Below are 17,122 nucleotides of genomic sequence, written 5' to 3'. Positions count from 1 at the left end.
GGCATGAGAAGCTACGGGTGGTGAGATTGGGGTGCATTTGCACATATCCTGATACAATTTTTCTTGTACTCGTAGAACCATGTCTGTACATCAAAAAATAAACAGCATAATGGTGGTTTAGAGTTCTTTCGGTTCCTGATCCTTCCATTGCCCGACGAGAATTTCTCGTTTTATATTGTTCTGGTACGGGCATTCGGAATATGTATACTTCTCGGAAATGGTCTGCTTGAGACTTGCTCCCAACTTCCATCACTTCATCAAAGACCATATAATATAAGATTACAATTGAGTAGATTCAATGGGTACTGGTACACGCTTTCTTTTAGAACTTGCCTTATTCATGCCCAAATTCTTCTTATTCTCTTTCTCGCTCTTCATTCACTGAGGGGAGGGGTGGATAGTCCCCTCTCCTTCCAGACCCTCTCCCTCAGTGTTAAAAGGTCTTGAACCATCTCATAATACAACGCTACATATTGCCATATAATCATAATACAACCTAGTATAGAAAATATGACCCCTTATGATATACAAGACCCTGCCGCCAAACCCTTGGCAACTATGATTTCTCGGCCAGATCTAAAACATTCGGACGATCATGAATATAGAATGAGGATCACCTCACCAAAGAGCCTCAATCGATTCGAGTCTTGCTTGCTTGCACGTGATGATGCATACTTGCAACATAAGGACTGTTGTTGCCAATTTCCTATCTTAATGAACTGGTGGCTTGTAAAGCTATACTGCAGTCTGCACGAAACCGATGTCTTGAACATGAATGTGTGTTCGAGACACCGATATTCATACATACTCCTTCTAGCCTCAAATGTTCTGACGTCGAATTCGAGGTTCAGATCTCTGTTACACCAAACGATATCATCAGCCTCTTGACATGTCGTGTATATACGCTTTTTGGTTCGCGAGTATTTTCTAGTTTCTCTGTTTCTTAATTCCCTTCCAATGCTGTGCTCAAGACCTGCCCGGTAAAACAATTTCCTCGTTTTATTGATATCAAGGGTTCTACTTGTCCTGTTGGAAGAAGCTGAAAGATGGCGTCCAGGAATAGATAGCAGCCGCAGATAGATATGTAATGTTCCTGTCGACCCCCTTGGCGCGGTAGATAAGCTTTCAACGTTTGCGCCCTGATAGTTGGAGATACCGTTTGATGTTTGCATTGGAAATCCTCCTTTTTCATGTATGAAGCTCAATAATTAGATCCTATGATGTCTTTTGATTCACTGTGATCGTCATTCACTGTTCTCAGGGGAAGCTCCAGGGTAGGTAATCAACGTAATATATAAACACCCTCTTTGGATGGACAGAATATATAGTGTTTGGGACATCTACATCTACAACACAGATAGACACACACTCTTAATACACCATATATCGATATCAACCCATCAACCCCGTTCGTCGACGTTTTTCATAATCAAACACACCAGGTCAAGGATACTGATTAGCTTTTCCCTTCTTTGATATAATCTTACCTATGGCAACCAATCCATAGAATTCGTGGCATTCATAAACATTGGTCCATCTTATCTTTTTTCCCTTCCCGTTTTGGTTCCATGAAGACCCTGGAGACGTTCATAAGACCAGACATCTTTGCTTCTTCCACATACCTCGAAGTCGTCACACCTGAAATGATTTGGGGCAATTAACGGAAAGTCGCGATAAACAGATTCAAAGCTTTGTATCCCTATCCCTATCAAGGATTCAGACAAATAAAAAGTCCCCCAATTCCATTTCCAAAGTCATTCCTGGTAGCGGCGGGTGGACTTGAACTTGGCTTTTGCTTTTGCAAGCTACTGTGAACTTTTCGTTATTTACTTGGTTTCTAGCTCGTGTGCTTGTTTTATTACCTGGTAGTTGCTTGTCATCTGCCCTTCCACTTCCTCAATCACCAACAACCTCAAGACAAACATCCATTATTTTGCCCATTATGGCTTATAATGCTCTTGATCAAAATGATTTTGATGGGGACCATGACGGTGATCATGAAATAAACTCTACTGCCTCCAATTCTCCATTCCAACGATTGTCATCAAATCATCTATTTTTAGATGCGCAAAATAGCGATACGAGCCACGGGCAAGCATATTCTCCAGAAAATACACCGAGTCTCAGCCAAATGGTACAATCGATTACTTCGAAGAGCACAAAAACGAGTGGGAGTTATGATATTGTAGAAGACGACGATTACGAAGAGCACGAGGTAGAACGAGAGCCAACATCCCCTCCTTCACTGGCGCTATCACCAGAAAGGAAGAACGTCACATCGCGAGAGGGAACTACACCGGAGAAACCCCTAGTTTTGAGCATTCCACGGCCCCGTCCCCAAAATAATACAGCTACAGGGTCGTCCAACAATACGACTTCTCCTATATCACCTCGTGCAATATTATCGAAAGAACGTGCGCCGATTGTTCGTACAGCATCAGGTCACAGCATTGCGTTACGGCACCCGACACCCGATTTACAAACGCTGCAAGGAGCTTATGTAGGGAATATTGACAAATTGGAAAAGACAGCAGAACGATTGAGTATGACTTCCTCCATCGATGATGCGATTCGGGAACTCCATATGGAGCAGAAGCGTTCTGATAGTCGCCGGTCATCCATCCTGTCGCAGCTCAACGAAATGCCACAAGTCTCACGAGAAGTTTCCAACCCCGGCTCCATCATCGAATTGAACAATGCAGCAAGATCCGGGGGGTATTCACCTGCAGGGTATATGATGTCCCCGAAGGGTTCCTTTTCTACCACTACGCGAGGGAGATCGGCGTCGAAGAGCTCGAGATTGGGAAATCGACAAGAACCAGAGTTAGAAGGAAGACCGTTGGATTCATTTGTTAACATGTCTTTTCCCTCACTGGTCGACCATCGAACGCCTTCAATCGCAGAGCAAGATGAACGTTCTGCGACCTTGACACGACCAACAGTCGACAATCTCGGCACAGAAAATGCGGCGGAGAATATGGCAGGCCAGGTTGATGAAGCTCGACCTCAAACCTCAACATCAACCAACACGTTTGACCAGGCAGAGCGAATGTTTGCGGATTTCGATGGAGTCCATTCTGCACCTTTGAGAACATCATTTGATCACGAATTCATCATGGAGGAACAACAGAGAGCTACATCCGGAATGCCCGAGGAGCTACATGATGATCAGAGGAGATACTCATCTGGTACACAGCTTTTGCCAGGGGACAATGACCAGAGAAGAGTAGTATCTGGTGATCGGCAGTCGGTGGCTAGGCCGCTAACATATGCTGATCCAAGTACTGGGCAGCAGATGGTTTACTACCCAGCACGAGTTCCCATGATGCTCAATTTGCCCCAGAAACTCTCCAAGAATCCATCTTCTATGGCAAGGAATAAGAGAAGATCGCAAGTTCTCAGCAATATTCCAGCTGCTGCTCGGCAATCAGCTATTTGGTTACCCGATGTGTTGGAGACGAATGGCGAGCCTCTACATGAAAATGATGACGCGCAAAATCTAGAATATGTTCCTCAGCATCAGAGAATGAGCATGGGTGGACGAAGAAATACACAGGATTTGTCGCATATGCCTCCCCACCTAAGAGCAAACGCATTCTTTGAGCTCCCACCGGGGCAAACCGAGGCTATGGAGTTAAAAGATCAATCGGCTGTTGCTACTCTGGATAGTATCTTGGATGCATCTGCTCATGCTCCTGTCACCGCATTTGTTGATCATGCAATTGCTGGACATCTAGGAAACGAGGTGTACGGAAAAACACACCAACGCAACAAGAGTAGCGCTCAATTACTGGCACCGACACCGGAGAAGCAAGACAATTCAAAGAAACGAACAAGCTCATTCAACTTTCTATTGGGCCGTCGGTCAAGTAGCAATAATTTACTTGGAGATGGCAAGCGTGCTTCTACAATGTCCAATATTCAGGTAGAAAGAAAGGCAACAAGGTCTCCTATTGAGGATGACGAGGATGACATTAATAACAAAGACACAACACCTTTACGACACACACGCGGGGTTAGTGGTGCTACTGATCTCATACGAGCGGAGGAAGGTGAAGTAGAAAGTGAAGAGGATGAAGGTCAAAGGGACGATGAAATTTACCACGGTCCACCAACCACACTTCTTGCCGAGTTACAGTTGCGCAAGCAACAACAGAAAATTCGAACTAGACCACCTCTCAGTGTTAATGGCATGCAGTCTACATTACTCCAGATGGACACAGTTCTACAAAGGCAACAACAAACCAGGAAACAAAAACGGGTTAATCTAGCGTGGCAACTTGGAGACAATGAGGATCCTGATGCCGAAGAAGATGAAGATGTTCCCTTGGCCATGTTAAATGTAACGAGGTCTCACATTCAAGATACACGCAGGCCCCTTGGTTTAATGGAAAAACGTGAATTAGAAGACAACGAGCCACTCAGTAGACGCAGAGCTCGATTAACAGGCCAACCCATGCCAATGCCTCGAGCTACTACCATGATGCACATTCCTACAGGCACTCCTGTTGTGGACGAAGATGAAGGAGAGACACTTGCACAACGCATTCGACGTCTGAAAGAACAAGGAGGAACAGCAACTGGCCTTCCAGCTACGAGACCTGTTAGCGGTGATTTTGCATCTGAGATGATGAGTCAATTCGGTGGAAACATTTTGAATGTTGATGGTGGCAAGGGCAAAGGAAAGGAAGTTTCTACCACTCCAGTCAATGAAGAAGAGGAAACCTTAGGCCAGAGACGTAAACGTCTCCAGGCAGAGAAGGAAGCTCGTGAAAAAGAAGTCGGCACGGCCGGTGATGCTGAAGCGACTCCAGAACCTTTGGTAATCAACAAAATGAACAGTATGGCTGACATCCTCTCGGCTCACCCGGCCGCTGGCGCAAGTCGAAATTCATCATTTGCCAAACCATCCCGACCAGCTACTGGTCTCCTCGGCTTGCACGAGAAGCAAACTCAGCGAAGAGCTAGCACAATGACTAACCTCGTCACTCAACAAAATATGGCTCCCCGTGGTACTCGAGTTAAAAGTGGCACGTACAACGACCCACAATCTCATGGGCAACCTAATACAATCCGACCACCAAATACTTCCAACTACAACCTTCACAACAGCGCACTTCCCAATAGCGGCTACCCACAATTCGCTCAACCAACTATGAACTACAACAACTTCAATAACTCCATGACACAACTTGGAAATGCATACCCAAATATGGGCTATCAAAACAACATGCCCATGGGCGGCTATAATAACATGATGCCAATGCAAATGCAAATGCAGAATATTCACACAAACCCCATTACTGGCCTGACTACAGGACCTGGTGGTGAACCGCTTAATCAGGGACAAGTTGATATGGTGGAGCGATGGAGACAAAGCGTTATGCATTAAATCAAATACACTCTTTGATCCAGCCGAGTTTTTTCATTTGTTTTCCCATCTCAATTTTCTTCTTTCATCATTTTCAGCTTTCGACTTTTGGATTTCAGGGAGTGCAAGGATGGATACAAACCCATATCTCAGGAATGGATGGAATTTTATAGATAGATACACATGGATGCAGCATTTATAGTTGGCGTTTCATCATTGCTTTTGAAATTTTCTTGCATTTTTTGAATTGAGTTTGAATCTGGACTTTGGATTTTTTGCAAACTATCTAGCGTTCGATCGATAGTTGCGAGATATACCTATTTTGAGCCCCTTCTTTTCTTCCTTCGCTTGAGGTTTCTCGGGGGAGAGGGGAGAAGAATTTGCAAGATTGAATATGGGTGGAAAGCATAGCGTAGGATATGGAATGTGCATTTGGTGGCGTATAGGGTTGGTTGATTGATTGTGCAAGTTCTTTAATCTTGGGAATGGGAAATTAGGTATTTGGAATTGGAATTTGGGATGGAGAGGTTGGGATGGCATGGCATGGGTTATTTAGATGCTTGATTAGTTGGTTGGTTGGTTGGTTAGGGCTTTGATATAACTATCTGGCACTCGGGAGGGGTGAGCTAGTGAGATGAGGAGAGTGCAATGGCGATGGCGATGGGTTTATATACGTATCTATATATGGTGGATGTGGATTCGTAGGTAGTGAGTGGGTTGGTTACCTATTTAATAGCGAGATTTAATACTTTATGGTTGGATGTGAAGGGTTGTTTGGTTCTGATGTTTTGTGAGATGTATGTGAGATGTATGTGTAGGTATGTGTAGGTATGTGTTTTTATTTGTGGATTATATGAGATTTCTTTGTACTGCGCATGTGTGTAAGTGGGTAGGTATAGGTAGGTAGGTGGCTCAATCCTATGTATGTATGTATGTATGTATGTATGTATGATATTATGGGATTGTAGATTTTTCATAGTGTTTTGTATCTCTGTGTTTGGGTGATGGAGAGGAAGGGGAAGAGGAAGAGGAAGATAACAATCGATTTCTAAGATTAGATAGATAGATGGTGGGATCTAAAGTATAGCGGTATGCGTATGTGAGTGTATGCGTATGTGAGTGTACAAGAGAAAACATAGAAGAGAGCATATATACATACAGAAAAAAAAGGATGATTCCAACTCACAAACTGCACAGTATGCCATAATCCAATACTTCGAATTATAATACAATCCAATCCTACAATAATACGAGAGTTTAGATATCTAAAAGCTATTGGGAGATTTATGTTTTGTGAGATGTTGAATTTGATTTGAATTTGACTTGATTCAATTGGGAATATTGAATTATTTATAAATTTTTATGTTTCCAAGTGTTTTAGATACCTAGATATTCATGTTTTTATATTATTGGATTGTAGTTTGGACTATTGGACTATCCGTTGGATAGATATCCTGACTTTGAGTGAGAGTGTATGAGAGAGGGTTATGTTGCGTTATTATGTATCTAAGATCTAGATGGTGATGGACATTGAGATGGGAGGATGGGGCAAATAAGTAGGCAGATAGATGAATGGATATTTTATAGATGGCTAGCTATTTTAATGATTGAATAAAATTGTCACAGCAGTGAAGGGGAATATTCCTTCAATCAAGATTTTAAGAAAATTCATATATTCTATATCTCATCGCTTAGATGTAGATGTTGATACAAGTAAGTGTATATGACAACTAACAGATATCTTCTATCTTCTGTTCCTTTCCATCATGAGGTCCGAGATCCAATTTGAGTGTTCGTCCGAAGAGTTCAAGGAGGATCTCGAAACAGATCTTAGAGATGGCGGGGTCGTAGCGACCTTTTGATAGTTCATCGCGGATGAATGCGTCTTGTGTTTTGTGTTAGCATTAATTGATATTTGATATTGAGGAATAAAAACTAACGCTGAGCCCACGCAACCTCATACCAACTGAATACAATTCCCTTTTCTCTTAAAGTTTGTCTGATAAGATCTCTTCCCTCAGGAGGCACATGATTATCCTTGCATCCATGAATCATGGCCAGTTCGCCCTTGATTTCCGAGGCACGAGCGAGACTGTCATCTTTTTTGCCGAGACCGAGAGTTGCGCTGTGAAGATCAGTGGCGAAATAAGTTACTGTTGCGGCGACACGAGGGTCGAGAGCACAGCGGTAGGCGAGGTGGCCGCCGAGACACATTCCTGTGCTGCCGATGCGGCCATTGCAGGTAGGGAGGGAGAGAAGGTAGTCGATTGTTAAGGTGGAATCTTCATCGTAGGCTTCGAGGGTCTGTGGATAATGTGGTGAGAAATGGATGAAGATTTAGAGAATGGTCTAGGAGAAATTGAACTCGGATATGTAGGGGCTTAAAGTTGTGATCTAGACATTTGATGTTGGAAGGAACATACCTTGGTGATTTTATATTCATTGCCAGCATCAGTTCCAGGAACATCATAAGCGAGGGGTTCTGGGCCGGTAAACTCATGGTATGATGAAGGTGCTGCAACAATATAGCCTTGTCCAGCGATCTGTCTTGCGAATCGGGCAACTGGCCCAGTGACTTTGATGAGGAGAGTGTCAGCATGTACTCTTGCTTATTTATATGTAGCACGTGAGTGCGGGGTTGTAAGATAAGGAAGCAGGAAGACATGGGCCCTTGAGCAAGCCTCATGGGACTCCAACCGATGAGTTGTCACTTGAAAATCCATCTCTCTGATAAGGGTATGAGAAGGTCAATGGAGACCAATGATATGACATGAAGCGATATACAGATTAAGAACGTTGAAACACCCCACCAAACCCCCACTAACCTTGATAAATCTCACTGAAAACAACAACACCGGGAAATCGTCTATATGTGATAAAAGGCTTCAGCTTTGAACTTTGGTAGATAGTAGGATAGATTGCACTACACACGCTTGAGGGTAGTTTGGAATGGTCGGATGGAAGAGAAAGATTCCTAGATATGATTAGCGGGGATTGATTTGTGTTGAGGAGGGGGGTAATCAAGCTGTACTCATCGATCCTTCTTTTCCTCCCGCTTTTGTCGGAACATCATGGTGCGTTTCTTGGATTAACATTTTGGAGATGGATGTGTAATATGTCGTTGGTTATTGAAGTTATATAGAAGCTTCTGTATCCAAGATTGATTCCAATAATTCAAGCAGTAAGAGATGAGAGGTGATGGTTGATATTGTCCAAATGAAGCTTTCACAGACAGCTATCAGTGAATAATCGAGTAACCGATGATTTCCGCAATTTGGGTCACCGTAGCCCCTCGTTTGAACCTGGCCTGGAAGTCTGTACACGTGATAGAGGAATCATAATGAATATACCTACCTACCTACCTAGTAGTGATAAGATCTTACAACTGGGAGAACTGGTGAACGAACCGTTTTTCATTAGACCCGACACTTCCGAGTGTAAGGTTAAGGGGGTTTTAATCCATGTCATTGAATTTTAATAATAATCCCTATCTATCTACTCGTAGTACCTAGTCGTCCTTCCCGAGCAGTATTGATGCTGGCAGCTGCAAACACACACATTTTCATTGATTGCCCTATCCATAGATCCTGTTATTATTTTGGCTTGCATGCATGCATACTCGTACAGTATTATTGTAGAGAAGAAGTACTGCTACAAATCTTTTAGTAAACCTGCGATAAGAGATTTGCTTCCTGACTTTCTACCCATCTCACCCATTTTACCATCTTACCATTCTACCCATTCTCTAAATTCTCTACGAGTAGATTCTCTAACATTCCTTTCAAGATAATCAATCAAACTTCCAAACAACCATCTTCCTTTTCCACATTCGACCTTGAAGCTTCTCTTTCATTCCCATATCCCAAAATCTCTATTACATCATCTTGTAATTAAAAGAGGTTCTATTAATCCGAAGCTTTGGTACCTACCGAGTTAACAAATTTTGCCTACCTCGAAACAGCTCCTCAAAAACCTCCACATCAACCATTTCCTCGAGTCGAACTCAATACAACATTGCGGTTCACACCACAACGTTTTTCAGCACATAAGATCTTTGAGTTGGAAGCTTCTCAATCAATACAAAACGATGTCTAGTGTTAAAACCAGACGACAAACAGCTGCCGCTTCTTCACCATCAACTCCCACGCCCGCAGCTCGTGAACAAGTCATCATGAATGGCAATGGTAATGGTTCGGCACACAAGTCGGAAGAGGCTGTGCATGTTAAGGAAAACATCTTTCTCTTCTGGCCCAATGTTATCGGTAAGCTTCCTCAAATCTATATGCGAATGGAATGGCGCATGCTAATCCTTCATAGGATACTTTCGAATCGTTCTCGCATTGGTATCTCTATACTATATGCCCCTTCATCCACGTACCTGCACTCTTCTCTACAGTATCTCCTGCCTTCTCGATGCTCTCGATGGATATGCTGCCCGCTACTTTGAACAATCTACAAAATTTGGTGCGGTATTGGATATGGTGACCGATCGTTGTACCACCGCCTGTTTGCTGGTCTTTCTTTCTTCCGCCTGGCCTCGATGGGCTCTGCTTTTCCAAGGACTCATCTCGTTGGATTTGGCTAGTCATTACATTCACATGTATGCGACTCTTGTTATGGGAGGAGGAGATACCAGTCATAAGCAAGTCGACAAATCTCGCAGTTGGATTTTGAACTTGTATTACACAAACAAGGTATGTACATCTGTGTATGAATCTCTACGATGTAAACTAACAAAAGATGATAGACTGTCCTCTTCCTCTTCTGTGCTCTTAACGAAATTTTCTTCATCGCCCTCTACCTCCTTTCCTTCTCCTCTCCTCTGCTCTCACCATCTCTCCTCCAAGTTACCGACAATGGCGAAGCAGCAAGCACACTCGTCCCCGGAAGCCCCTCCAATCCATCTGCCGCATCCCTCTTCGCTAATCCCTACAGCGCCGGCGCATTGGAACTTGCACGCGCAAATAAGATGGATTCCACCTGGCCATGGATCATTGCCGGAATCTCATTCCCCATCATGGCAGGAAAACAAATCATCAATGTCGTACAATTGGTCAAAGCTAGTCGATGGTTGGCCGAGGGAGACATTCAAATGAGGAGAGCAGCTGGATTACCAAGACAGATAAAGGAGAAATGATTGACCTTGCGACAGGAGATCCTTTTTTCTTTTCTCAATCTTTGTTAGATTTATTCTGTTCGAGTCTCTCCGACTCATTTGTGTATTGTTTCGACTTTTCAAGGTCCTCTTTGCACAAATCTACACTTCGCATGTGTAGTTGTATCAGATATTTTGGCTCATGTATAGTGCCGGGTTTTTGCATCGATTCATCTATTTGATTGACTGTTTGTTCATTCATTCGTTATATTTATTTTGATATTATACAAATAGGGAGCATAAGGTAGAAGAGGAAATGGCGTCGGGATTCATTTGCAGCCATCTAAGTCTTATATGATTGATAGGCGTGTGAAGTTGGGTCTGTAATGGGAATTGAATTCTATTCAATATAATGATAATATTCGACTGATTTTGGATTGTTCAATGTATGTATGTATGTATGTACGTGTGTGTGAGAATAAGTATGGTGGATCCACATATTTATGTGAAGTGATTGACAATGTATGTATGTATGATTGTAGTAAAGTAAAGAAGGTGGGAAAAGAAATTGTGAGACATGCATATATGCATGCAGAGGTACTCTAGGTGAATCAATTGATGTATATAGGGTATGGTATGGTAGGACTTGGGAGTTGTGAGCGTTGGATTCTTGAGTGTGTGATGGGGGGAATGGATGGATTGTGAAGAAACGGTGAACGGTGAACGGTGAACGGTGAATGGTATGTATGTATGTGTGTATGTATGTATGTGTAATGTTTACCTATTGGTGTTTATTGGTGTTTGGATGGATAGATGGAGCATTTGGATGGAGTCTGGACTTGAGATTGTGGTCGCGTGAGAGGTTTGGGATTTGGGATTTGGGTGTGATGGGGTGTGATGGATGGATGGGTGGATGGATATGGAGATATGGAGAGGTGCGGAGAGATGTAGAAGTACGTTTTTTGGATTTTATGTTTTGATGTTTGATATTTGATATTTGCCTATCATATCAAATGAAATGGGGTGGGATGAGATGGGACAAGATGAGATGGGACAAGATGAGATGGGATACGATAGTATATATATATACCTAGGCATGAAATATGTAGATTGATAGATTGATAGATTAATAGAAGCGAACTACCTATGTACTAGGTATCTATCTATACTTACTAACTGAATTGAGAATTATACTAACCGTACGAGTAATTATACTAACTAAATGACTAAGTGATTAAGTGATTAGGTGATTAAGTGATTAAGTGATTAAGTGATTAACTATTACTAGGTAAGTAAACCGGATATCTGGTTTAGGAAAGACGAGAAAGGGTAAAAGATGTGTGGAAAAATGATGTGTGGAAGAGAGAGGTAGATGGGTAGATGGGTAGATAGATGGAAATGGAGATGGAAATACTAATACTAGATAGAATACATACCTACCCAGATCTGATATCTTATTCCTGTTACTCGAATACATCCAATTCCTCACGTGCCCCAATTGTAGAATGTGGAATTGGGTTGAGAGGGATTTGAAGAGTCGAAAGGGGTTGATATATACAGGGCTAGCATTGAATTATCTGGTATCGCTCATCCTGGTCTCGTAACCGTATAGGGAATATTGAGTGGAATGAATGGAGATGAATGGGATGAATAGAATGAATGGGATGAATAGAATGAATGGGATGAATGGAATGAATAGAATGAATGGAATGATTGATTGAGTGATTGATTAATTGAAATGAATGAGTAAATGATTAATAAGGTTTTACTATTATTCTATTCATAGATACGATGGGTAAATCATTATCATTACCTACCTACCTAGGTAGTTATTCAAGTACGGAAGATATCTGAGCCCCTCAGTTTATAGGTGTTTCTTTTACTTTTCTAATTATTCTGATATATATGTATATAATAGATATATAGATATACAATAGATATATGATGTGTAATACTGATATATATCTCTAGATACATATTAGATATATAATATATAATACCGGTACATATACTCGAGATAGATTTCCATGTGAAACTACAAACACATAAGAAGAAACTAATAAATCTCATGAGTTGTTAGATGTCACATGTGGCCTTCTCCCCCAGTCATACATAGATATCTACCATCTACCATCTACCATCTACCTACCTACTCACTCATACATAATCCCCTGGTCATGGCGGGGATTTACTTTTTCAACTTGAACCTTCCAAAACCTACATTCGCACGTGATTCGGTATTCTACCCATCTATTCACTTATACCTATCTTTTCCACAATACCACGTACTTATGAGCCAGATATTTTATTCCATTTCCTTCCTCTCTCTCTCTCCATCAAACTCACTCCACTCACAACCTCGACTCCACTCATTCTTGAACATTTTCGCTTCTAGAACGAAGAAACCAAGGATTAAATCCTCCCCACCCCTCCCGTCCCCTCCCCACTCAACTCACTCAATCCAATCAACTTTCCTCCTAGACCGACCTTATGTCAGTCCTCTGCAATTCTTCATCCTCCCTAGTACCGACTGGGTATCCTATCTCTTACCATACTTCCCATCTCAAACCCAAAATTCCTACTTAGTATGCAATGCCATTCACGAGCTGGATAAATAGACCAGGGCCATAATAAAATCTACTAATACATGACAACCACAAACCACTACAACACACATCACACCATTGAACTTTCCATCACAAACCTCAATCTGTTCAATCCGTTCAATCTTTTCTCATTGAACTCTGGCATGCCATCGATATAATAACAAATTTAGGCATTCATCATATCCATTTCTTCCTCCTACTACTCAATTCTCTTCAAAATCATGTCAGCTACGTCACCCCCACCACGAACTCGATTCGATCCCACTCCGATTGAGGAGACGGTGAAGAAAGTGAGAAAGTTTGCCGTCGAACCCGTCGAAACTACGACGAGAAGTAATAAGAAAGAAAATGTAGAGCAAGTCGAGAATGCCATCGAAAAGAAGGACTTTGCCGCTGCCCCGCCCAAGAGACGCTTCCTGCCTGAACCCGTGGAAACGACGCAAAAGTCGAGCAAAGCAAAATCTCCAAGTCCTCTGCCAACTCCAGAGCTTGCTCCCGAGTCCAAATCACAAGCTCCAGCTGCCGCAGATTCACCGGCCCCGAGAAGAAGGTTCACACCTCAATTAATAGAAACGTCAAAGAGGTTCAAGAGATCTACCACTCCTGGCCCGGCTACCTTACCTACTGATAAGACTGATATCACACCGGTATGCTTTGCAGTTGACTTTCCTCTAATTACTCGGTATCTAATGTTTCTAGGGTACAAATCATATCTATGCAGAGAAAAAACGAAAATATATACGTCCAATGCCAGTCCCCTTAGCACCCGACAACACGCCAGTTTCTTCTTCTGCAGATATCCATTCTCACATTCCACTTTCACTACCGCGTCGACAACCCTCAATGCGCCCTCACAATAATACTAGAAAAAGCACGCGATCGAATTCTTATCAACCAGAATTAGACCCCATAGACTCGGATGAGAATTCACAAGAGAATTCCGAGAACGAGGATGAAGATGCCGAGTCTACACCGTCTTTATCTGGCTCGCTGGGATCTTCGGAAGATTCCATGTTAAAGATGCAAATGGCACGAACGCGAGAAAGTTGTGATGAGAGATTTGCGGGTTATCTCCTGGCACTAGCTGCTAAAGCTGCCGAGAAACAACTCATGGAACAAGCATTAGCGGCATTCCCCAACGAGTCTGCTTACGAAATTGTAGAACATTTTTACGATAGGGAGATCGACACAGCTTCCGAAGAAGATTCCGTGGAAGGTGTAGGCATGTTGGTGGATGATGCACATATTCAGGAACTTCGTAGAAATTCTGCAGAGGCTGGGTGGGCAGCGAAAGAAATGCAACAACATCAGGAGAATTTGAATCGGTTGAGAGAAGAGGAGACCAATAAGAAGGTAGCTGAGGAAGCCACAGCCCCAACATTTCACGATCCTTTTTGGACAAATGGAATGACGGATAAAACTCGACCAAGTGGTACTCCTCAAGATAAACAAAAGGAAGCCGAATTGGTTCGAATGCGTAACGCAGCCTCTCCTCCAATGCTTGGTGGTGATTTAGTCTTTCGCATGTGTCCTTCTCCAAAGGCGACAAAATTCGAATCCGATCAACGACATGACGTACAGCCACATCGAGTCGAAGATGGAGGTGGTTTATGGGGTGGTTATTGTATTGCCGAGGAAAATGAACAATATCTCAGTCCGGATGTTGTCAAGAGACCACAAATGATTGCAACCCCGCATATAGAAATGGATGATCCGTTTTCTTCCGCGTTTTCAAATGCAGCGCCAAATGTTCCTGCCAAATCATCGGAAAGAAACAAGGGGGGTGTTCATATGCTAAGTGGACTCGATGATAGGTTAAAAGCCGAGGTTGCGAGGTCAAAATCAGAAGATATGTTGTTGGAGGAGTTTGATGATACGTTTGTTACACAAGTTTACAATTACCTTTCCCTCGGATATCCATCTTTAGCTCGACAATATGACGAAGAATTAGCAAAGATTTCTCAAATTCCAGAAGAAGAATTGAGAATAGATGACAAGAGTCAGAATATCAAAGGACATATTGGTTTGGTGGCAGTTGATGGACATGTAGAAGAGAAGAAAGGAAAATCTATTAATGGGGAAAGAAGTGAAGGGGGTTATGGTGCTAGATGGAAAGCGTTACGAATATATATTCTGGAATGGGCGAGGCAACATCCTTCCATGTCAAATGGTGCATCGTCACCTAGTGCTTGGGGCGTAAGAGCTAGAAGAGGTAGTTGGGCGATATGATATATTTTTTATATCGTACGAAATCTGGGTTAGGGGTATGAATTTCGTTATTCTTTAACGAAGAGAATTAAAGTAGTTTGCGAAAGCAAGACAAAGTAGAACGTTGGGCAAAGGCGTTAAGGGAATGTTTTCTTTTTCGTTGCGTATATATATTTATGAGACAAACGGCAGCCTTGGGATATTTGTTTATTGAGATAGGTTGAGGTATAAGGAAGGGAAGGGAAGGGGAGGGAAGGGAATGGAATATTTATTGTAAGTAAATTACGAGTAGTAGATTTTTGGGGATTGGTGATGGGGAATGAAAGGGAAGGAAAGGTTAGGAAAAAGTGGTTCATTTTTTATGATGGGTTGATTGTTTGTATATGACATTGTGAGGTGTATGAGGGGGGTGTATGAGTGGTTGTATAAGGGGGGGGGGGGGTCGTATAGGAGGAGTGAGCGAGAATGGTTAAGGCATGAATGATTACAAGGATGGGGCGATGAATAGATATATATGGGTGGGTGGATTATATATTTATAGAATGATAGGTTTATGGTAACTTTTTCTTTCTTTTCTGCTTTTCTGTAATGATTTTGTGAGTATGTGAGTGTGAGTGTGAGTGTGAGTGTGAGTGTGAGTGTGAGTGTGAGTGTGAGTGTGAGTGTGAGTGTGAGTGTGAGTGTGAGTGTGAGTGTGAGTGTGAGTGTGAGTGTGAATATGGTTTTGTGATGGTGTTTTGGGGGGTTGTGATGGGATGGGGATGGGGATGGGATGGGAGATAGGGTAAGGATGGGGGATAGGGTGTGAAAGTAGAGGAGAGAAGAGGTGAGCTGTTATTGATTCACTGTAGATGGGGAATGAGGTGATGAGAGGATGGAATGTTAGCTGTTAGTACCTAGGTATAACAAGATATTTGGATATTCGGGGATGAAGATATCTGAAGGCGAAGGAGGGTATCTGTAGATGTAGATGTAGATGTAGATTTTCAAGTGCAAATTATGTAATGTGATGAATGGATTATGTATTGTGATAAATGGAGGAAGAGTTGTTTTCTGGATAGGTAGTGGGATAGTTGGATTTGGAGGGTTGGGGATTTGGGGGGTTGGGGGGAATGGAGGTTTGGGGGGAATGGAGGGAGGTGGAGGGAGATGAATAAGGGAGAGGGGAGACTAGGTGAATAAGGGAGAGGGAGAGAGACTAGGTGAAAAGAAGGGGATGGATAGAAAGGGGAGAATGGATGAGGAAAAGAGGATAGATGGGAAGGGGATAGTCGTGGATGCGGAGGGGATGAAGAGTTGAATTGGGATAGATGGAAGAGATGAGTGGAGGAGATATATAGGTGGTTGATGAATAGATGGATGAGTAGAGAGATAAGGAGATGGATGAGTAGATGAGGAGGGAACTAAGATTTGAGAAGGAGATCTGTAGATTGTATGAAATGGATGAGTAGATAGATGGATGAATATGAATAGAAGATTGGAATGTGAGTTGTGATTTTATGAGTTTAGCTGGAGAGGTTATGAGGGGTAGAAAGTTGTAGGGATAGTGTGGTGTATTGAGTTTTAAAGGGTGAAGATGGAGAGTTTGTAAAGAAGGGGGGGAGGGAGATGTGGGATAAGAATGAGAATGAGGGAGGTGAGGGGTGGGAGATGGGGATAGGAGAGATGGGGAGATGGGGAGATGGGGAGATGGGGAGATGGGTTGAGAAGAGAGGGGGAGATTCTTTTGGGTATATAGGAAGAGAGATGATTTTTGGGGGTGGGGAATGATAGGGTGGGATTGGGGATTGAAGAGGATAGAGAAATGAATAGGAGAATAGGAATGGGAGATTGTGAAAGTAT

At 42.6% G+C, this 17,122-nt stretch overlaps 4 protein-coding genes across 4 annotated transcripts; 3 read left to right on the top strand and 1 right to left on the bottom strand.

Annotated features, from left to right (window-relative positions):
• Positions 1 to 1,942: 1,942 nt before the first annotated feature.
• Positions 1,943 to 5,392, top strand: EAF02_003101 (uncharacterized protein; the record flags this gene model as incomplete). The annotated part of the gene is made up of 1 exon (XM_038899149.1): positions 1,943 to 5,392. The coding sequence occupies one exon, from the start codon at positions 1,943 to 1,945 to the stop codon at positions 5,390 to 5,392; it is 3,450 nt and encodes a 1,149-aa protein (XP_038761437.1).
• Positions 5,393 to 6,931: 1,539 nt separating this feature from the next.
• EAF02_003100 (uncharacterized protein) lies at positions 6,932 to 8,653 on the bottom strand. The gene is made up of 6 exons (XM_038899148.1): positions 8,403 to 8,653; positions 8,303 to 8,345; positions 8,197 to 8,237; positions 7,795 to 7,946; positions 7,312 to 7,675; positions 6,932 to 7,256 (listed from the first exon to the last, which is right to left on the bottom strand). Exons 1-6 carry the CDS (start codon positions 8,464 to 8,466, stop codon positions 7,102 to 7,104), a joined length of 819 nt encoding a protein of 272 aa, XP_038761436.1. The 5' UTR covers positions 8,467 to 8,653; the 3' UTR covers positions 6,932 to 7,101.
• A 239-nt stretch (positions 8,654 to 8,892) lies between these two features.
• EAF02_003099 (uncharacterized protein) lies at positions 8,893 to 11,584 on the top strand. Its single transcript, XM_038899147.1, has 3 exons — positions 8,893 to 9,633; positions 9,689 to 10,065; positions 10,119 to 11,584. The coding sequence occupies exons 1-3, from the start codon at positions 9,459 to 9,461 to the stop codon at positions 10,506 to 10,508; spliced, it is 942 nt and encodes a 313-aa protein (XP_038761435.1). The 5' UTR covers positions 8,893 to 9,458; the 3' UTR covers positions 10,509 to 11,584.
• Positions 11,585 to 13,293: 1,709 nt separating this feature from the next.
• Positions 13,294 to 15,301, top strand: EAF02_003098 (uncharacterized protein; the record flags this gene model as incomplete). The annotated part of the gene is made up of 2 exons (XM_038899146.1): positions 13,294 to 13,719; positions 13,772 to 15,301. 2 exons carry the CDS (start codon positions 13,294 to 13,296, stop codon positions 15,299 to 15,301), a joined length of 1,956 nt encoding a protein of 651 aa, XP_038761434.1.
• Positions 15,302 to 17,122: the final 1,821 nt, after the last annotated feature.

Source organism: Botrytis sinoallii, assembly GCF_014898435.1.
Source record: "Botrytis sinoallii strain Bc 23 chromosome Unknown BSIN_004, whole genome shotgun sequence".
Classification (NCBI taxonomy): Eukaryota; Fungi; Ascomycota; class Leotiomycetes; order Helotiales; family Sclerotiniaceae; genus Botrytis; species Botrytis sinoallii.
Note: the sequence above shows the minus strand (reverse complement) of the source record. Positions and strands in the feature narration are given on the sequence as shown.

What these genes read in the sequence shown, in the direction of transcription:
- EAF02_003099 (XM_038899147.1), top strand. Translation starts at nt 9,459, where the DNA reads ATGTCTAGTGTTAAAACCAGACGACAAACAGCTGCCGCTTCTTCACCA. An exon ending in CTTCTGGCCCAATGTTATCG is followed by an intron (nt 9,634 to 9,688) that starts GTAAGCTTCCTC and finishes AATCCTTCATAG; the next exon opens with GATACTTTCGAATCGTTCTC. An exon ending in ACTTGTATTACACAAACAAG is followed by an intron (nt 10,066 to 10,118) that starts GTATGTACATCT and finishes AAAAGATGATAG; the next exon opens with ACTGTCCTCTTCCTCTTCTG.
- EAF02_003100 (XM_038899148.1), bottom strand. Translation starts at nt 8,466, where the DNA reads ATGTTAATCCAAGAAACGCACCATGATGTTCCGACAAAAGCGGGAGGA. An exon ending in TTTCAGTGAGATTTATCAAG is followed by an intron (nt 7,947 to 8,196) that starts GTTAGTGGGGGT and finishes TCCTCATCAAAG; the next exon opens with TCACTGGGCCAGTTGCCCGA. An exon ending in TGAGGTTGCGTGGGCTCAGC is followed by an intron (nt 7,257 to 7,311) that starts GTTAGTTTTTAT and finishes ACAAAACACAAG; the next exon opens with ACGCATTCATCCGCGATGAA.